Here is a 22,261-nt window from a genome sequence, read left to right as displayed (position 1 = left end):
GGATCCGTTACTGTAAAGCGCTCTGAGACACCGTCCGGCGTGGAGGGCGCTATATAAATCCAAGTTGTTGTTGTCGTAGACCTGAAATCAAGGGAAAAGTGGATTTGTATTTAATCTGTATACATGTGGATGCCTATGGATGCCATTGCCAAGAAAGAGCTAAATTAGGAAGAGGGAGAGGACACAAGGTTAGAGCCCTGAAGTACTGCACAAGTCACTGTATTGAGGACTAACCAAAAGAGGAAGCAGAGTGGAGGTATTTGGCCACGTAAGATTGGAATCAGGAGAGTGCGGTTCCATGGAGTTGGAAGAGGGGAGAGAGACAGTCGAGGAGGATGGAGTCGCAACGGAGAGGTGAAGGAGGCGGAGGTTGGGGACTTGGACTGGAGCCGTCTCAGTGTTGTGGGGAGGGCAGAGGGGGTGGGGAGGGCAGAGGGGGTGGGGAGGGCAGAGGGGGTGGGGAGGGCAGAGGGGGTGGGGGGTGACGTTCTGTGACCAAACACAGCAACATTCAGGTTCAATGCCTCAAACTCTCCTCCTCCCCCCCACCCCATGTTGTCAGTGAGTATTGGGCATCACGTGGTATTCCACACCAGCCCCTCCCCCACCTTCTGCCTCCCTGGCGTGCTGCTGTGCGTGCTGACGTCAGGGGCGGCGGGTTGAGGTCAGACGCCGGTGGGCGGGGCGCTGGAGAAAGATGGCGCCGTCTCACGCCCTGAGGTGTTGTCAACGGCTCCTCGCCTGGATCCCCGTCGTTTTCATCGCGCTGGTCATCTGCTGGTCCTACTACGCCTACGTGGTGGAGCTGTGCGTCTGTGAGTACAACCAGAGCGGCTTCTCTCGGCCTGGCTCGGCTCCCTCAGCCTCCCTGGCCCCTCGCCCCCTGCCAGGCGGCGGCACCGGCACCGAGCGTCGCGAGGCGTCTAACAGGCGCCAACCGTCGGGAGGTTTTTTTTAAAAGAAAAAATAAGGGAAGTCTTGGGAGCGAATGAGAGAACCAGTCGACGGCGGTGGGGGCAGTGTGTGGAGGAGCCTGAGCCGAGCAGCCCCCCTCCCCGCCGCTCTCCTTCACCAGAGATGTCCCTCATAAAAAAGCGAGAAGAGGGGTTATCCTGCAGTGCAAAAGGGATTGTTAATCCGACAGAGCAGCCGGACAGGGGGAGGGAGGGAGGGAGGGAGTGAGGGAGAGTGAGGGAGGGAGGGAGAGTGAGGGAGTGAGGGAGGGAAGGCTCGGTGCCAGTTGCTGCTCCGTTCACCTCAACCTGTGGGAGTGTCGTGTCCGGCCCCGGGATGGCCCTGGTGTACAGTCAGGGGACGCAGTGATTTACTGGTGAGCAATGCGATCAGAAACGATCCCTTTGCGGGGGGGGGTCGTTTATTATTATTTCACGTCGAACTCGCCACTTTTTTTTAAAAAAAAAGCAGCACAACTCGTGTAAAGATTTCGTTCTACCTTTTTTAAATAGCGGTTAAGTTAAGGATAAATACTGGTTGAGAAAACAACTCCGATTCACTTCACTTCAGTGCTTGATCGTGAAAGTGAATTATCTACTGCATGTCAAACATGTCTCTCAATTGATACACTACAATGCTGTCATGTATGGTGTCATGTAGCGAACATGTTTGTGTGTTGCAATCCCCGATCGATATGGAGAGCGGTCATTTTGTCTTAAACAACGTCTAAGATATTGGAGGTATGACTTAATATTATTGTAAAAATAATATGGTTGCATCGTCTCAGTTCATTGTACAATATTTGTACAAAACCTGCAATTATTTGGTAAGATTTAATGGGCTGAAAAACATGAAAATAGTCCCCATCCCTTAAAAACAAAACCAAGTCCCCAATCTTGAATCGCAGCAGTACCAATAAAACTGCCTTTCAGAATTACACAATTAAAGATTTGAGTTGGTGATTGACTGAGATAGGACTTACTAACCTTATAAGTTATTGTACACCATTATTTTAAACAGATCATGAAATGGTTCTATGTAGCTTTTTAGAAGAAATTTTTTTGAAACTTCGGTTTTTATATTTTTTGTCACTCAATTTTCCATCTATTATTTTTCACCTGATATTTTAAATCAAAGGAAAATATTGTTTTTCAAAATATGAAAAATGCTATTTTCAACTCAACAACTTTAATTTATTTTGTGCCTTTCACATAGGATAATTTCTCTGCACTTTACGCAGACCAGGTTGGACGCAATATAGGTTATTAAAAAAATCCTGATCTTATGCCTCTCAGAGATGAGTGTAGGTATATGCTTGTTAGACCCACTTTATACACACTTTTAAGGGATTCAGTCAATTTAAACCAATATTTTCAGAACTAAAATTATTTACAACACTAAAACCAAATAAAATTGTTTTCCCGACATTGCAGCCTGAGTTTATTTTATGTCCATTTCTCAGATAAGCCTGCAAATCCAAGGTGCCATTGAATTAAGCTGCACATTCAATATGAAGGTAATTTGTTACTGATTTAAAAAACCGTGTCCTGTAATTGAGTAAATATATCATCTTTATTCATTTATTTATCTAATTATAAATGCTGATGTGGACTTTGCTTAAACAATCATTTTTCGTATAGTATTCCCTATTCTAACATTCCCTATTCCCCTGTATTTCCAAAATATATAACATTTTGATTTGGGGGGTGTGGGTGGCCATTCGTATTTAGTTTTTTTCAGTCTGCTTTTTCTCTCCAAAGAAACAAATTTATTATCCACAACAAGAAGTATCTAATGCTCATGTGCTAGTTGCAATTTCAAAGACAGCAGGGCTTCAGAGATTTATCAGGGTTTCTGTCTTATCTCAATAGCCAGAGTTGTTTTGAGTAGGTTTGCATCAATAGTCTTTTCCCTTACATGTGAGTAATTGTATGTTGAAACAAATCTATTGAATTTATTGATATTCAAGATGGCATCTTTCACAATTTGGATATTTACTGTCTCCTTTCCTCTCCCCAAAAACTATTTATTGAATTTGTGTCAAATTCAAAATACAGACTATTGTGTGGATATTTTAATGCCTCACAATAAAATTCAAGCTGATTCTGAGTAAAAAAAATTTTACATTTTCTACCAACAATTTTGCAAATTTGTTGAGTCTTACCAGACTTTTTCTTGACTTCCACAATTACCTGCCTCGCCGAACACAAACAGGAAAGTCTGATGATGGGAATGCACTATGATTGTGAAGTCCTGTAGAGTATTGGTTAGAGCACTCGCTTCACGAGCAAAAGGACCTTACTCACAATTTCAGCAGGGAACAGTTGGGAAGGCCGACAAGCAGGACATTGGCATAGTCGAGTTTGGTTGAAATGAAGGCATGTATGAGAGTTTAGGCGGCCTGAGGGATGTGGCAGTGGTGGAGTCGGGCAATGTTGCAGAGGTAGGGGAAGGTAGAGCAGGTCATGGCACGGATATGGGGGAGGCAGGACAGTTAAGGGTCGAACAAGACGGTCTTGCCCCACCCTACCTCTGTGACATCCTCAAACCCTACCAACTTGGCTGCACCCTCCACTCAGCAGGCACAAGCGTGCCATATGTGTCATGGACCTATGGCCTCTTGTGAGGCATTAAAATATCCACACACTAGTCTGTATTTTGAATTTGACAATAATGCTGTGATTTTCATTATTAGAAAAACTGGATGAGCATTAATAGGACCATAAGTCTTATCAATGTGTGAAGTTTCTGAGGATCAATTTTAAATTAAAAGATTACCCATTCTGTATTACATTTGCTCTAAACATGGCATTTTCTTGTGTTAAGACTATTGGCTCTGTAGTTGTATAATAATAATATAATCCTTGCGTTTGATGTAGCGCCTTATTACTTCAATGAGACGTCTCAAAGCGCTTCACAGAATTAATCAAGTGGATTAACTGAATATTTTAAGACTGATGAGCAATTAATCTGTTGAATTTGTCACCAGAAGCATTGAATAAATGTTTCCCTGATTTAACCTAGAGTAAACATATATACATGGGGGGAGAAAGTGAAGAGAGGGAGCGTTCCCAACACTACCGAGATGGAGAACACAGCTTTGGTGCTGGCCTTTACCTCTGCTCAGCAAACTGGGCCTGCTTCTTGTCCTCCATCCAATTTGCACACTTTTTATCTTTTTTTACGTTTGGAGTTAAATTGGCTACAGTGGTAGTAACTAAGTTTCATGTATGTTCCTGGATGTTAGGCCTTCAGTATAACAATGTGTTAGCAACAAAATATTAGGCTTGAAAACAAAAACAGAAGTCGCTGGGAACATTCAGCTGGTCAGGCAGCATCTATGGAGAAAGGAAAGTGAGTCAACGTTTCGGGTCCGTTCTGATGAAGGGTCATGGACCCGAAACTTTGACTCACTTTCCTTTCTCCATTGATGCTACCTAACCTGCTGAGTGTTCCCAGCGACTTCTGTTTTTGTTTTCAGATTTCTAGCATCTGCAGTATTTTGCGTTTTGAAAATATTAGGCTTACTGAGTTACACATCCACTTCCTGGTTGGCTGATTCTTATTGCGTATTTGTAATGCTGTTAAGTGTTTGTATTACTGTAGTGGTTGTTATGTGAACCTGTGCTCGTAATCTGATATTCATATTTTACAAGTACATTTTACAATGTTCAATCATAGACTTATTATTTATTTTACTAATAAAGTGGACCATCCCAGAATGGACAGTAGGAGAAGGCTTATCTGGTAATGTAGGAGGAAGCCATTTTGTTGCACTGTCAAAGAGTTTTTCTGTTTATTTCCTTGTGTGTCTCTGTCCCCCTTCCTGTCCTTATTCTCTCTTCCTATGGGTTTTTAATGATATATTATAATCTTGCATTTGTTATTGCGCCTTATCATGTCTTCGAGACATCTCAAAGCGTTTCACAAAATATATTGAAAAGTTAATTGACTGTATATTTTGTGGGTGAAACGTTGCAATTGCAATTACAAAAGCCAATTGCACACAGCAGCGTTCAACAAACTTGTTTGTTTGTTTTGGAGGGATTATTAACCCCGAAAAAGTGGTCCAGCAATCGATTAACAACTGGGTTACTACTTGCAGCAAGGTAAAGAGAGGTGTGTGGCGTAAGGAAACTTGCCCAATACTTCGCTCTGACCAGGAATCGAACCCAAGTCCTCTTGCTTGCAAGGCGAGTGCTTAACCATTAAGCTACAGCATTTCATGATTTCACATGTGTAAATGTGCTGTGTACATCACCTTTTCTAATCAGTTTTTCTCTGTGTGTTGCATATGGACCCCCATACACACTCACTCTTTACTATCTTTTTTTCACTTTGACACTGTTGAGCACACCTTATCTCTGTATCTTGCTTGTATTTTCCTTGGGTGTGTCTTTTACCTTTCTATTGCTCCCCACTGTCACACTCACTCATTTGCTTCCCCTGCTTTTTCTTCATTCCCATTCACTTACACACTTGTTCTGTCCCCGTGCTATTTGATGATAGTTCATTAAGGCACATCAGCTGTTGTCTCATTTTTGTTTTTAAAGCATTATTTTGATATTTCCTTTGTGTTGGAGCACTTCTGCAGGGCATGTTTTTTTTAATAAAAGTAATCCTTTTTTGAGTAATTGTTCTTTGGCTGCTTATTGAGGTCACTTCGTTCCTGTGTACAGTAAGTGGTAAGTGCGCTGTGGTTTGTCACAGAGCCAGTATTTTACACCCAATCCGCCAGTGACTAGAGTCAGGAGAACAAAACTTGTATCCAGTTTATATTAACGAATTAAAATACTTACTACTCGAAATGATTCAAAATATTTATTGGCAACAAGCATATATAATTTGATGATACCCCAAAATTAAGTCAGAGGCATAATACATAATGGCACTTACAGTTTGGGCTGGATGGGTAAGCTGACCAACTTCTTGTTAGAAGTCCCTCTAAGATACAACCTTTAACATGTCTGGCTCAAACACCAAATGTTATAGTTTTCTTCACGTACTCTCATACTCACACAAAGCCACGTTCTTACAGACATTCAGTCTCTACGCAAATTAGGTCCCATTCCAACAAATCAACAACATCCTTTAACTGAGACTGTGCAAACAAGTTAACAACATTCCCATCAATTGAATAACTGAGGCAGTTCGTACCATCTGCGGGGTGGAAGTAGCTGAAACAATGAGGCAAACAGGGAAGGAACATTCTCACAGATGGTGAATCTCTGTTCAAAGTTGATTACATCATTCTTACTGCCTGCGAGGAAGGAACCGTGTGGAAACAACAGACCATTCAGACGGGTTTGCAAACCCCTTGGCCATGACGTCACCACCATCACAGGTTGCCAGGACATGCAAGCTGAGTTAGAATTATGGACCAAGTTGTAAAAAAGGAGTGCTTAATGAAGATGACTATCCTTGACATGACTTGTTGGACATATTACCCATATTGTGACAAAGACTAGCCTTTTTATACAGGCCCCTTTTAAAGAGATTTTGAACTTTTAAACAACTGGGAACGGCAGCTCAAGTCATACACAGTAGCCTACCACTTTTTGAATAAAGTTCATATAGTGTGGATCATTTTTGGCTGAGCAAAACATGTCAGTTTATGAATATTTATTTTTCATGTGTTTAAGTTGAAACTTGTATTTTCGGCATCCTTCAAGGCCCATCTCAAGACCTCCTTCTTTGAATGTGCCTTTGGTCATCCTCCCACCTATATCCCCCTTGCCCTTCACTTCTCTTGACTCCCAACCCCAATTCAGGTGTAACCCTTCACTGTCAAGTACCATGGGCCATCCTCCCAACGTGAAAGGCGCTATATAAATGCAATTTGGTGGTGTTGTTATGTTTAAGTTTAATGTTCAGTCTTAGGATTGGAAATGTAAAAAAAAAAGTAGAAACTTAAGAGGAGAAATCCGCAGAGGATTTTTGGATTAATTGAGACATTTAATTGTGGTTCTTTAAGCATTAGAATGATTAAAAGTTATGCGATGGGCACTGTAAAATTAAAATTTTGTCCAGCGCCTTGGGACATCCTCCCAACGTGAAAGGCGCTATGCAAATGTAATCTTGTTGTTGACTGTTTCTGTGAGTTTGGCTACTTTCAAAGTTTTCAACGTGGAGATCTGCGATGGTTGTCTTTTGAGACTGATGTCGAGCAACAAATTGGCCAAGAGGCTTTTTGATTGGTCCGTTTTTCATGTGTTTTCTCAATTTTTGGAATAGAATTTTTTCCAATGAGACCATATCCTTACAAATAGTCTATGGTTATGTAATTTATAACCATCATTACAATTATAGCAATCACACCATTCCTTGCCAGGCTTCACTGTCTCCCAATCACTGAAACGATCGATTTCAAGATCCTCTAACTCGCTTTTAAATCACTTCATTCTCTCACTCCTCCGTACTTATCCGACCTGCTTACTCCCCAATCCACTAGCTCAGCTGGCTTCGGACTCCTGTTTGTCCCTTGTCCCCTTCCCTCCACAATCGGTGCCATCATGAACCGAAACCCTGGAATTCTCTTCCTCAATTCCTCCGCCTTGACCCCTCCTTCCCCACCTTCAAATCCCACCTAAAGACCTTACTTTTTGATCATGCTTATGGTCACCTTCCTCTCCCCCTGGCTCGTTGTCAGACTCCAATGTGACACAATCTGGGACGCTACCCATATGAAGGGTGCTATGTAATGCAAGTTGTTGTTGTCATACGTTTGACCCTACTTTTATCTACGAAAAAGGGTCTCCACCAAAATTGTATGCAGAGATTGATCTACCCCAGTTAACCTTTTAAAAACTTTTCAATATTGTTAAATGCATTTGCTAAACTCAGGATTTTGCCAGTATTTTGAAGGCTCACAAGACTTTTGAACATGTTAATTTCTCTGTGCAAATAGCAGCCCACAGGGCATATGGAGTCTGCAAGTTCAAATAAGTTTAGCTACTGATTGATGTGGTCACCTAGGATATAGGATTTAGTCACTCGGTACCTTATCCAAATAAGAACATAGAATACCTTTTAAAATATATGTTTTAATTGTTTCTTTTTCTCTTGCAGTTACTATCCAGAGTATTGGAGAGAAAGGTAAGAATTGTATTTCAGTACCTCAGAAAATGTACCCAATGTAAATGCTTTGTATCTGCATATAGATAGTTGTTCCCCTTCTCTATTCAACCAAATGCCATTTAACTGTGATGACGTAATGGAAATATTGTTATCAAGGTGAGGGATATTGGCATGGAGGATTGAAAATTTAGGACTAGGTTCAATGTCAGGTAGCCCCAGTTTAGGTTTAACATGAAGTGAGTGAGTAGGCTGAGTATGAGTTAAAATTTAAGCTCCACAGAGCATTTCTCCTGCACTAAAGTGAATTTAAATATTCCCATGTAAGCCATCCTGTGGTCTCTGTGTGAGATTGCATCCTCAGTGATAGTTTGCTACATTATTATTATTATTTTAGGAATTCATTAAGCAAACCCATTGCTCAGAATTGATTCAAGCCCAAGTCTAAAGAGTGAAAGAACATTGTCTTTAACCTACTGAGTCATTGTTTTTTTTACAATATGTGGCTTTTGATCTTCATCTTTAATGCGTTATATCAGAAAATTCTCTAGTAAACACAATTTAGATCATTTTATAATAATAATAGTCCTTAATCTTGCATTTGATTTAGTACACATCACATCGTTGAGATGTCTCAAAGCGCTTCACAGAATATATCATAAAGTGGATTGACTTTGTATTTTGCTCCTCTGAGACTCAGAATAGACTAGGGATCGAGGCTAGGAGCTTCACTATCTGTGACTTAGTTACATACTAGAAATTGTACTTTAATCAACTTTGTTTTTTTTACTGTGTATTAATGCTATTGGGATTATTATTGTTGAGGTGAAATCTACACTGATCAAATTATCTTCACAATGGCTACAAGTAGAATTAAATTGTTTTGGTATTATGAGACTTTGGGACTCCAATATTGTTATACATCACCTTTCATTCTTTTGTCTGCTATGATTTTGAATAGCATGGACAGTGATGAATTATAATGATCACTTTACCGTGTGATCAATATTTTATAGGGAGTACAATTTCCAAGTTTGCAGATGATACTAAGCTAGGAAAAGTATAAAACAGTGAGGAAGATAGTAGCAGACTGCAAGGGGGCATAGACAGACTGGTAACATGGGCAGACACGTGGCAGATGAAGTTTCATGTGGAGAAATATGAAGTGATGCATTTTGGGAGGAAGAATGAGGAGAGACAATATAAGCTGATGGTACAATCTTAAAGGTAATGAGAGAACAGAGACACCTGGAGGTTCATATAAGTAAATCTTTAAAGGTGGTAGGACAGGTAGATAAAGCTGTTAAAAAAGCATACGGGGTACTAGGCTTTACAAATAGGGGCATAGAATACAAAAGTCAGGAAGTTATGATGAACCTTTATAAAACACTGGTTAGGCCTCAGCTGGAGTACTGTGTTCAGTTCTGGGCACCACACTTTAGGAAGGATGTCAAGGCATTGGAGAGAGTGCAAAGGAGATTTACCAGAATAGTACCAGGAATGAGAGACTTCTGTTATGAGGAGAGGCTACAGAAGCTAGGAAACAGTCAGCACAGACACAATGGGCCAAATTGCCTCATTCTATGCTGTATAATTCTATGATTTATCCAGGGGCATTATAATCTGGCCCACTGTGTTGAAAATAAACAAATTTGTAAATCAAGAGTTTAAAAGCTAGAATTTGTATGGACTTTTCTTTACCTTTTTTTACGGGAATTCAAATAATTTTGTCTGTTCCTATTAAATATTAAGGTGAGTGCTTTTGTTTTCCAAATGTCTATTTGTATAGTATTGACAGAAGTCCAATTTGTATTCTGGAGCACAGTATCTTGAAGTGCGTATTTGCCCATTCTGCTACCATCTCAATGAAAATGTACTGCACTGACATAAATTCAAGCAGTGAAGATTACTAACCAGGCCAGAGTGTCAGTTTGTGAGGCACACGCTAATCTTAGTATTTTTAAAAAAAAACTTAAGAAAGAATTTTACTTTGTTGGTCTGGCCTGATTGACTGATCGCTTTCCAGGAGTAACAATCAAAGAATAAAAAATTGGTCGCTCCATCCGCGAATGTTTGTGGGACATTTGGCTGCTGCATCTAGCCCACAAAACACACAGTTAATCCTTTTTACAATATATTCTGTGAAGTGTTTGTTGAGACGTCTCAAAGACATGATGAAGTGCTATATCAAATGCAAGGATTATTGTTATTATTTTTGATGGGACTTTTGCGGAGGTAATGTGTATTCCTGCAATGGAACATTTTGTCTTCAACTTAAAATATTTCTGTTTCTATTGTTTCAGTTGTCTACCTTGTGATATTCCATCTGTCTTTTGTCATGTTTGTCTGGGCCTATTGGAAGACTATTTTTACACCCCCAGCCAACCCATCAAAAGAGGTAAGTTCTCCTTTCAATGCCTGAGAAAACCTGACTGTTTTATAAATGCTTTGCATCATAGGGTTGGTCCTTCTCCAAATGCAAGCTCTTTTGAACTTTAATTTGTGTCAACTGCAACAGATTAGCTCAGATATTGCAATGTTAATACAAACTGGAAAGGTTTTTTGCCTAAAAATGACTTGTATTTATTTAGTGCTTTCATGCAGGATAGCAGCTCTGAGCACTGTAAGTCTTTAAAAGCACGTATAATGAATGGGTCCAACATAAAATACTTTTTTCACTACACTTGAGTTTCTCAATGCAGTCTATAAATGGTTCTTGAACCTCTTTTATTTTATTTTGCTCTGTGAAGGGAGAACTCAGCTGCCATCAGCAGCAAGTGGCTTTGCAGGGCTTAATGTAGATCAACATCCCTTCAAGTGCTGGTCAGGAGGCATTTTAAAGAAGGAAGATTGAAGTACTGGCTGGGCATGTCCTTGTGTGAGCTTAGCTCTGTCTGAAATTTGCCAGCTTGCAGACGTGCCATTGGTATTAAGGACTTAAAAGATGTTGATTTGCCAAGTGTAATCCTTTGAAAGCTGGTTACTCCCAGATCCTTTGGCTGACATCAGCAAACTTTCTGCCTACGAAAAAAGCATATAGCAAGAGTCACAACCTTCCAAAAAAATGATTGGGTAGAAGTTTTATAACTTTTTTTATGGGAAATGTGACTGTAACTTGATGGACGCATTTACCTTCTCCTATAAGAAGTATGAACTGAAGAGGCAGCTAAGAGTATAGCAGGAGATTGGAAAGCCAGCAACAGGAAGAAGTAATGAGATTTAGGGGAAATATTACCATACCCTAAAAATATTGTATATTGTGTTCAGGCATAACATTTTTTTTAAAAATTATCTAAAACATTGCATAAGTTTCTCTTTAGTCTGCAATGTTTTAAACTGTATCTCTTCAGTATTAAAAATTTCAGCAAGCAAACGACTTAAATACATTTAAGGATCTTAATAGAATCTAACCTTCATCTGGTTTGGTTTTCTGTAGCCCAGTTTCCTGCATACTTAGTGCTAAATTACTAGGGTAGTGAAAATTCCAGTGGGTCATGCTGCAAGCTTCTAGTTCATTGAGATTCTATCTGTTGTCTGAATCTCTTGATCATACCAGCATGTCAATTTCTGCATCTGCTGAATGCCAGCCTGCTTTTACCTCACAACCACAAAAATAGCAAGAACCCAACAGATCATGATTGTAGTTTCACATTTATCAATTGATATATTCTTAAACTTTTTTTGAGACTTTTGTCACTTAAGGTATATTTCCATTTTGTATTATCTCAAGGTACTACTTCACATGTATTAAATTGTATTTTTCTCAAATCTGCCCACTCCATAAAAATCCATAATCTGTCTAGCCTCCAGCACCAAGTTTAACAAAAGCATTGTTGAAGGTACATGTAATACAGGAAGACTTAGAGAAAATGTTCTATGTAAAAGCAGCTTCATGTAATGAAGATATGGTACTGCCACCTTTAATGACCTGTTTATGAGCCATGAGCTTGCTGTGGCTGCACCCTGAAGCAGATTTGTTTCAGCTCAGGTGAATTCTTGGAACTTTGTTTGTAGGATGTAATGTTCTTTATTGTTCGGAACAATATTTTCCATATGCTATTGTTCCAAAGAAAGCTTTCTGGTTTGTGTAACAATATTTGTGATATAGAAACAAAGATTTATGAGATTATTGTTGATTCAGCTTCATGTTCAGATAAATTACATGATTTTCCTTTTAAATGTTTTATTCTGTGTTGCCCTGTCTTTCTTTACATTATGTTATTGCAAGTTGAAATGTTTTAATACTGCTGTCAAACTGGGAAGTTTTTCTTACCGTATTTTTAAAATTCATTTTCCTTTCCTCTGTCATTTTAATTTAGTGCCTTTACTTCAAAAATGTTCTCCTTTTTTGTTGGTTTTGCTCATTATTTTAGGACTAGACAGCAGTGTTGAAAACTGTACTTGCTATGATCACAAATCCAGCTTGCAGCCCCACCACTATCGTCGATCCTTTTCCAAATTAATAATAATAATCCTTGCATTTGATATAGCGCTTTTCACGTTTCTAGACGTCCCAAAGCGCTTCACAGAATATACTGTAAAGTGAATTGACTGTATATTTGTGGGCGAACCGGCAGCCAATTGCGCACAGCAATATCCCACAAACAGTCGTAGATTGAAAATGACCAATTTATTATTGTTTTTTTTTTGGAGGGATTATTATTAGGCTTTGTGTGGAGTAAGGAAACGTGCCCAAGGTTTCGCCCTCTGCCTGGAATTGAACCCAGGTCTCTCGCTTGCAAAGCGAGTGCTCTAACCACTGAGCTACAGGACTCCACATTAATTAATACACATATTGGGCTTTCTGCTCTATGTGCATATTTATCACCAGAGTGCATATTTATCACCAATAGTGATGGGGAACAACAACACTGGCAACTCTCAAGAATCAATTTTTAAGCCAATTTTAATGGCCCAGATTGGAATCATTTTGACTCGGGACAAACAAAAGCAATTGATTGACCCTAGAGCTTTGCGTTCCATATCATATCACATCATATTGCATGATGCTCCAATGGACACATCAGGGAGCCAAATATGTCCCAACTTTGAATATTATGCTCGTTATTATGTTTGTTAACAGGTTTGATGAATTAAAAATGCACCAATCTGTCCACATTACACAATTCAAAGAATGAAATTATTAGTAACAATAGTACAAATGAAGTTTGTGGTAAGACAGTTGGTGAAAGGTTGGGGATCAATAGATTCATTTGCAGAGCAAAGTAGTGTACCAAAATTACAGTTGCACTTTCATACAAAGGACAACATTCTGTACAATGTTTGTATTCTGGTTTGTAATGGGCAATGCAAAGGTTATTGACCCGATCTGTACTGAAAATCTAATGTATGTCACATAGGAAATTGCACATCTTAAAATTATATTACCTGATATTTTGATGATAAGGAGCATCTAATTTCCGTAGGACATTGCATAACATCTCAATTGTTTTACTTTAAATGATTCAGTAATAATGAACACTCCGACTGTTTTTGAACTCGGAATATAAGAAGAAAATATATTTAGTAAATATTATGCAATTACAATAGAACAATTAAAATTTTGCACTGATAAGTGAATGCCAAGCTAAGCCTAAATTAATGTAGACCTAGAAGAAGTGTGGGAAAGTACAAAAAATTTATATATTATATATATTGCAATCATGAATGAGCAGTAAAATCACAGATCAGTTGTTCCCATGATCCTGTAGCTCAGTGGTTAGAGCACTCGCTTTGCAAGTGAGAAACCTGAGTTCAATTCCAGGCAGGGCGAAACCTTGGGCAAGTTTCCTTAGTCCACACAGAGCCTAATAATAATCCCTCCAAAACCAAAAACAATAATAAATTGGTCATTTTTAATCTACGACTGTTTGTGGGACATTGTTGTGCGCAATTGGCTGCCGCGTTCGCCCACAAATATACAGTCAATTCACTTTGCAGTGTGTTCTGTGAAGCGCTTTGGGATGTCCTCCTGACATGAAAAGCGCTATATCAAATGCAAGGATTATTATTATTATTATTATTATGATCAAAGTACAACCCTAGCCAAATGAGATTGCATATGGCATACCTTGCTCTGTAGTCAAAAGCATTTTATGTTTGATGCAGAAGTACAGAAGGAAAACTGTAGTGACCCTTCTGAGCTTTTCGTATTTAAGGCTAGGATATTCTACCAGCAAATCTGTTCTATTTGGTATCTGCCATCTTGGTGCAATTGGTAGCACCCTCTCCTTTGGGTGAGAAAACTATAGACTCAAACTCCATGTCAGAGCTTAAAGTATAGGCTGGCACTGCAGATTAGTACTGGGGGTTCGCTGTATTGTTGGAGGTGTTGTCTTTCAGATGAGATATTAAACTGGCATTAAATTGCAATGACGTGAATTAAAAATACTGCCCCAAAAAATTACACTTGATTAATTACTGTAAAGCGCTTTGAAACATTTCAAAGTAATAACTTTTTTCTTCGGTCTACCTGAAAAATGGATTATTGTGTTCATTACTAAATAATTCAATGACATTTACAATGAATATTCAAAAATCAATGAAGCTTTACTGAAGAAAATGAGTAGAAGAAACTTTACACAACTCGTATAATAGTTCATTGTTCTGGATGTTAGGCTAATGAAACCAGCAAATAATTGGATTACATCAAAGAGCAAATATCCTTTCTAAATAATGGGGTGAGATGTTTTTCTCTTTTTTTTTAAATTCTGTGCTCGCATCTGAAGTGAAGTTGGCTTGAAAATGTTACTAAGCCCGATTAACAACATGACAAACAAGCTAATATGAAGCTTCCTCGATGATTGCAAAAATGTAGATTCTGCTCCTATTAAGTAATTCGACTGTCATAAACATCCACTGCTTGAGCAAAATTGTTCCATCTCCATTGGTGCAAAAAAAATTGATCGAAGTAAATTGTTTTATTTTTAAAATAGGTGCTAATGGTACTTTTTTAAAAATTGCCTCAATTCCTCATTTCTGTTTACATTTTAGTCTCAATCGTTACACCACATCCAGCTTAAGTAACAACAAAATTACATTTGTATAATGCCTTTCACATTGAGAGCATGTCCCGAGGCACTGGACAATCAGTAGTTTGGACCTGAATTGGGGATCGGAGAGAGTGGAAGGCAGGGGGGGAAATGAGGGTGATCGAAGGCACGGTCGAGAGTTGGATCTTGAGACGGGTCTTGAAGGAGACGAGAGGGGGCGAGGTGCAGGAACTATGGGATGGAGTTCCAGAGGGTGGGGCTGAAGGCCCACTGAAAGCATTCTATGTTTGATGTAGCAGAAATATGGGGCGGGTGAAACGTGGGACATGAAACAGGCTGGAGCCCGGAGGAGTAAGGGGATAGGCCGAGTGGGAACCAGGAGATGAGAGCCACACAGCCACCACAGCTTGGGTGATGGTTAGCCGCTGATTATATAAATTGGGTTTATATTGTACAAGTGCATCATTCAGCAAATTCATGCAAATTAAGTCTATATAGAGCAGTTAGTTTCACCGCACAATGAAGTGTTTACAATATTTTGCTTTGTCAGCGGGGACTTCTGAGCAGCTACCTGCACATCTAGATTTATTGTATCTGTATGAAGCCCACAGAGTATAAAAATGTTTATATCAAATGATGTTGTGTAAACTGCAGGGAATAGATCAATAAATGCAGTGTTGATACAATGAAATGGATTAAATAGAATTCAAAACAATACATATTAATAATAATAATAATCCTTCCATTTTATATAGTGCTTTATCATGTTATTTTAGATGTCTCAAATCCCTTCACTGATTTTACTGTAGAGTGTAGTGATTGTATATTTTGTAGATGAAAATCACCAAAACCAACTTATTCGTCTAAATTAAGGATTTTTTAAAATTTTAGTGAGTTGCAAAATTGATAAAGAATATCTTGAAATCCAATTAGTTTCTCTATTCTTACATAACCCACATCGAAAATGTTGAAGTAGAATCTACTGACTTTGGCTGGAGTTTGCAACTAAATGTATGGTATATTCAGATATTGCAACAAATGTAACTGGGCCATCCATGGACACATAAAGTCCTGCAGATGCAGAGAAATGTCAGCTTTGAAGTTTGCTACAAAGTACTTTGGTACAGCTATGCTAAACTTTAGGGAACATTTGACTACCACTGCCTTGTAAATATGCAGTACTGTACTAATCATTTAGTGCTAAAACAATAAAATGCCTTCTGTGCAATGAGATAAATATGCAACTTGGAAAAAATGGTATTCAATCTTACTGTACAATCTTTAGCAAGTACTTTTACATTGGAGATTTTTTACTTTGGTGTGCAACACATTGTTACCAAGGTGAACTGAGTGTCATTGAAAAAGTGGCCTGTACTTAAACAAAACTTGAATGAAAACTGCAGTATTATCATTTAAACGTTCAAAATATTGCATTGATTTACACAACTGCAAACTCCTGCTCCAGTTGTGCTTTTTGGTTCCCGGGATATACATTTTTAATATCAGTTACTGTATTTTCATCCATAAGTTCTGTGATTGGATTCAGTTCGAAGTTAACTGCAGTTGCAGCGTACAATTAGACAATGGAATTCTCAACTATAATTCAGTGCAATTTTGGAAACTCCTTTTTTAAAACTGTATCAATGATTGTCTACTGGGAACTGGATCTGAATTTCCAAGTATTTTACACCAGCTTGTAATAAGTCCCGATTAAGTGATGATGTGAAGCTCTTGCTCGTGAAGCTTGTTCAACATAATTCAAAGTAACTTGAATTAAGGTCCCCTTGACGACAAGGCATGCTGGAATGTCACCTATGTTAGATTAATTCTGCTATTGTAATGTAGTAGCATTGTTGGCTCCACATTTTTCTGTACTCAGACTCAGGTCGGTGCTCACAGTTAGGTGCTGTCAACTGTGATTCCTGCTTTAAAGGTGAACTCATTGATCATGTGTGGTGAATGATTGAACACATCAGCCTATGGAGCGTGGAATCTAGATTTGTTTTTGATTTCTGCTTAGTAAAATTACTGAAGAAAAAAAATTCTGCAGAAGAAATCCCCATTTACATTTACAGGAATGTAGAAATCTACAGGAAGTGTATTTTTTCAGCAATCATCTAACATATCTACACTATTCATCCCTCGTGTGTTAGAGCATTTTGAGGAAGTAACTTTCCAGTGCATTGTGAAAAAATGAACTCATCAATCATACTTTAGTTGACTCTTTAAATTGAAATAGTACTTGGATAACTAATGAACAAACAATCTAATTAGTTTCTCTCTGAACTCGATGCCCATTTTATTAGACAGTTCTTAAAAGGGCCATCTGCTGACTTGTGAATGATGAGGATGAAGAAAATAGCTAACATCTCAATTGTTTCATAATGCAGTTTTTGAATGACCCAGAGGAAGAGATTGTGTGTGTGCGCAATAGACGAATTTGGTCTACACTGAAAATGCAGCAGTAACTTCCAAAAAATATTAATTTCAAATCTTAGAGGTTTATGGGTTAATTAAATTTGTGACCCTGAGGTGAAGCGTGAACTGATACAAATTTCCTTTTAAGTAGAAAATTTAATAAAAGATTAGCAAGGTTATACATGATCAAAATTATGCATTTCATCAAATCAAATTTTTTACGGTGGGTTAGTAATCAAATTAATTCTTACAACGGGTTAGTAATCAAATTTATTCTTACAACGGGTTGGTAATCAAATTAATTCTTACGACGAGTTAGTAATCAAATTAATGCCTCCGACAGGTTAGTAAAGTTCACTGCAATGGGATCAATATAGTAGCTTTGATGGAGCAATCGACTTGTTAACTTGTTGCGTCAATCCATGTTCATCTTGGAGGCTAAACACAACCCCAAGATCCTTTTTTCCACCACCCACTACCTCCTGTGTGGCCCCCCCTCAGGTCTCCTCCATCTTCATATCAATTGCCAAGTGAGAGGAGGTCATAGACTTCTTTTCATCTAAAATTCACAACATCCGCCAGGCAGCTTCACCCACCTGCCTCTTGTCACCCATCACCATGCCCTCCCCATCATCTGCTCATACCACAACCTACATCCTACATTCCTTCCTCCCCATCTCTCCCTCATCCCTCTCACTCACCATCACCTCCATGAAACCCACCACCTGCTGCCTCGACCCCCTTCCCACCAACTTGCTGGTCACCCAGCTCCCCTTCCTCTGCCCACTACTGGTTGACGTCATCAACCAGTCCCTCTCCTCCGGATCAGTCCCTGCCCCCCTCAAAACTGCTGTCATCACCCCTCCTCAAAAACCTTCCCTAGATCCCTCAAACCTCAGCCACTACCGCCCTATTTCTAACCTGTCCTTCCTCGCAAAAGTCTTAGAACGCGTTGTTACCAATCAACTTTACACCTCTCCTCCCACTCCCTTTTCGAACCCCTCCAATCCGGCTTCCGCCCTGCCCACAGTACAGAGACTGTGCTTGTGAAAGTCACAAACGACATCCTCTCTATCTGTGACCAGGGCTCCCTCTGCCTCTTTGTCCTCCTGGACCTCTCCGCTGCGTTCGACACAGGCGACCACGCCATCCTCCTCCACCGCTTTTCCTCCATCATCCACCTCAGTGGGACCACACTCGCCTGGTTTGAGTCCTACCTCACAAACCGCCAGCAGTACATCTGCACAAATGGTTTCTCCTCCCGCTCTCACCCGGTCACCTGCGGGGTACCCCAAGGATCCATCCTTGGCCCCCTCCTCTTTCTGATCTACATGCTCCCTCTTGGGTTTGTCATCCGCAGACATGGAGTACGTTTATAATGTATGCGGACGACACCCAACTCTATTTTTCCATCTCTCTTTGCGACCCCACCAGTTCCCTGATGTTCTGTCAGCCTGCCTGTCAGACGTCAGGGGCTGGATGTGCGCAAATTTCCTTCAGTTGAATGTTGATAAGATGGAAGCCATACACTTTGGCTCTCATCAGTGTCTAAAATGTCACAGCTCTCACCTCCTCCATCTCCTTAAAACTCTCCGAACCCGTACGCAACCTAGGCGTCAGGTTCGACCCCCAATTATCCTTCCTCCCCCACATCCGGTCCCTCACCAGCACGGCTTTCTTCCACCTCCGATGCATCATCCGCCTCCGCCAATACTTCTCTCCGAAAGTTGCTGAAACTCTGGTCCATGCCTTTGTCACCTCTCGGCTGGACTATTCAAACGCCCTCCTCGTCGGTCTCCCATCCACTACCATCCATAAAATCCAGACTATTCAAAACTCTGCCGCCCGCATTCTCACCCGCAACAAACTCCACTCCCCGATTACCCCAGTCCTCGCCAGACTCCACTAGCTCCCCGTCCCAGAGAGGATCGATTTCAAGATCCTCACCCTTGTCTTCAAATCCCTCCACTCCTCCGCACCCCCCTACATCTCTGACCTCTCCTCAAAACAGTGCCTGTTGCCTTCGTTCCTCCAGGTCTGGCCTCCTCCTTGTCCCCGAGTCCTCCGCTCCACCCTCAGCTGCCGTGCCTTCAGCCACTATGCTCCGAGGCTCTGGAACTCCCTTCCTCACTCCCTTCACTTCGCCCCTTCTCTTCCTATTTTCAGGTCTCTGCTGAAGACTTTTCTTTTCGACCGCGCCTTTGGTCACCTTCCTCCCCTTCCCCCTGGCTCGGCCCCGGGATCATTACTGTGAAGCGCTCTGAGACACCGTCCGGTGTGGAGGGTGCTATATAAATCCAAGTTGTTGTTGTTATGTTGATTGTAGTATATCTTTTCCCTTGAGATTGGTTGCGGTTAGCTGCTCTGTTCACAAAACTCAGCTCTTCTCTTTAAGCAGCTCTTCTACATTCGTTGAGAATTATTCTTACAATTATACCTAGTAAAGACGTACACATCGACCTTGCTTGACTCTCAACTGTCCTTTCCATCCCACATCCGCCACTGTCACACCGCAGGCCACCGAAAACCCTCTTATGCGCATTCGTAACATTCAGGCTTGACTATGCAAACGTCTTGCTCGCCGGCCTCCCCATAGGCTGCAGTTCATCCAGAACTCTGCAGCTCAGGGCCTCTCCTGCACCAGGCTCTCTGACCCTATCACCCCCATACTCGCCTGACTCCACTGGCATCACACAGAGTATACAGTTCAAGATCCTGGTCCTCACCTTCAAAGCCCTCCATGGCCTTGCTTCCCCCTACCTCTGCGACCTCCTAACCCCTACCAACCTGCCCGCTCCCTCCGCTCAGCAGGCTCCAGCCTTTACTTCCTGAGCCTCTCCCGCCCTACCATTGACAGGTGAGCCTTCAGCCACTCTGCCCACACCCTCTGGAACTCCTCCTGCAGTCCCTCCGCCTCGCCCCCTCCCTTGCCTCCTTCAAGACTCATAGCCAGACCCTACTCTTTGACCGTGCTTTCAATCACCCTCCTTCCTCCCATGCCCTCCATCCACCCCAATCCCGACCCCCAGCTCGGGTCCGAAACATTGACTGTCCAGCGGCTTGGGATGTTCTACCGACATGAAAGGCGCTATACAAATACAATTTTGTTGTTGTCAAGATATCTGGAATTTAGCTTTACTAAAAACATCTTTGGAGTCAGACAGTCTCATCCCTTCATTGATATCCATAGTTGTCAACTTTTCGTCTTTATCATTATTCCAACAACTTGTTTCAAGCACTTCTTTGTCCACCCACGATGATGTTGAAGAAAACTTCATTCCTTTCAACTTGTTTTCTATTGTCCTTGGCCTTCATGCATTTGTATATAGAGTCAGCTTTACGAAGTTAACAAATCCATTAGTCTTTACAATTTACAACTCAAGCAACCCAGAATTCTGGGATTGCTTACAGAGGCATGGAAGAGGGTGTGCTTCTCCCTCAGGCCAGATTATAATACTATAAAAATAATCCTTGCATTTAAGTCCAGCACCTTTCATGTTGAGACAATCTGCATGTAGCTCAATTATCACTAAATACTACAAAATATACAGTCAAACTACTTTGCAGTAGTTTACAGCTGTGACGTGCTTTGAAACGTATCGATGATGTGATAAAGCTCTATACCAAATGCAAGATTGATTGTTATTAGTTTTACAAGGCCTCAACAGGACACCAAATCCAACACTGAGTGTTGAGTCAAAGGTTTGCAGGTTCCTCTTGAGTCAACGGTTTGCAGGTTCGGCAATTGAAACCCGAACCAGTGATTGTAAGATCTGGAAAATTAATTTTGAATTCTGTTAATCTATTTGTGTTCTGTTTCTCGCTGCGATTGCCTTTGGCACATCCTTCCGACATGGAAGGTGCTATATAAATCATTTTGTTTTTATGTTAACATGCTATGTGGTACAGGTTATAGAGGGGCATTGTGGAAATGTTTGAAGTTGTAAAGATAAGTGCTAATATTGGTGAAAGACAATTTTTGAATAAAGTTATGAAATGAAGAACAGCAATTTCATTTTATCTAGAATTCTGAAACTTGCAAAGTCCATCCTCGAGGCGAGGAGTTTTCTAATTGCATCGCATTTTCTTTTTGCAGTTCAGTTTGATGAAGACAGATAAAGAACAGTACGATCGAGAAGAAAGGCCTGAAGCACAACAAGCAATTCTCAGAAAAGCTGCGAAAGATGTACCTCTATCCACCAGGACTGCAAGTGGAGGTAAATTTCCCTCGGAAGGATATGGAATATTAATAAACATCAGCAGCAGTGGAAGCAATTCTGTGTGACTGTAGGGAAATATTTTGCTGCACAGCAATTCAAATTATTTTGTCCATCCCTCTGCTCCCAAATTAGTTATTGCACTTGTAACACAAATCGTTTAAAAACTACTGCAGTCAATATATATGACGGGCAGAGATAGGTTGATGTTGAAGCATCGATGTGCTGCACTGTAGTGGGGAAAGATGCAAGATAAGTGTGCTCACTTTTCTGAGTTACCAATCTCAGTTAACTTGTGCGAAGCAGCACTGAGGAAATGTTGGGGATTTCACTGCAGATGGGGAAATTTCTTCAGACCCCACTTATTCATACCTGCTTTTCCAAGAGCAGATTTGATGCTGTCCTGCCCCTACCTTGTGACTGTAGGAGTTGCTTGGTCTGAGAACGGTAAATGTGTGAAAACTGAGGAACTAGAAGAAATGGAGAAGAGGATTAAGCTATATTATGCCAAGTATCAAGTACGATCTTGTATGCCATTTGTGTATTTGAGCTTGAACCAATAAAGATGGACTTAAATGGCAAATAGAAAACTGTCCAGTAGGATTT

General features: G+C 40.4%; 1 protein-coding gene across 5 annotated transcripts in view; it reads left to right on the top strand.

Moving 5' to 3' along the window:
• The first annotated feature begins 656 nt into the window (after nt 1-656).
• LOC103183277 (zinc finger DHHC-type palmitoyltransferase 20) overlaps nt 657-22,261 on the top strand; it is a 52,406-nt gene continuing 30,801 nt past the window's right edge. For all 5 annotated transcript variants that reach the window (XM_007900664.2, XM_007900661.2, XM_007900662.2 and 2 more), the window contains exons 1-4: nt 657-815; nt 8,023-8,049; nt 10,332-10,426; nt 21,535-21,655. In XM_007900664.2, coding sequence (XP_007898855.1) covers nt 698-815; nt 8,023-8,049; nt 10,332-10,426; nt 21,535-21,655 — 361 coding nt within the window. In that variant the 5' untranslated portion in view covers nt 657-697. The remainder of the gene's footprint in view (nt 816-8,022; nt 8,050-10,331; nt 10,427-21,534; nt 21,656-22,261) is intronic.

The sequence above is a fragment of the Callorhinchus milii genome, unplaced genomic scaffold, assembly GCF_018977255.1.
Source record: "Callorhinchus milii isolate IMCB2004 unplaced genomic scaffold, IMCB_Cmil_1.0 Scaffold4, whole genome shotgun sequence".
Classification (NCBI taxonomy): domain Eukaryota; kingdom Metazoa; phylum Chordata; class Chondrichthyes; order Chimaeriformes; family Callorhinchidae; genus Callorhinchus; species Callorhinchus milii.
This window is presented reverse-complemented; position numbering and strand designations above follow the sequence as displayed.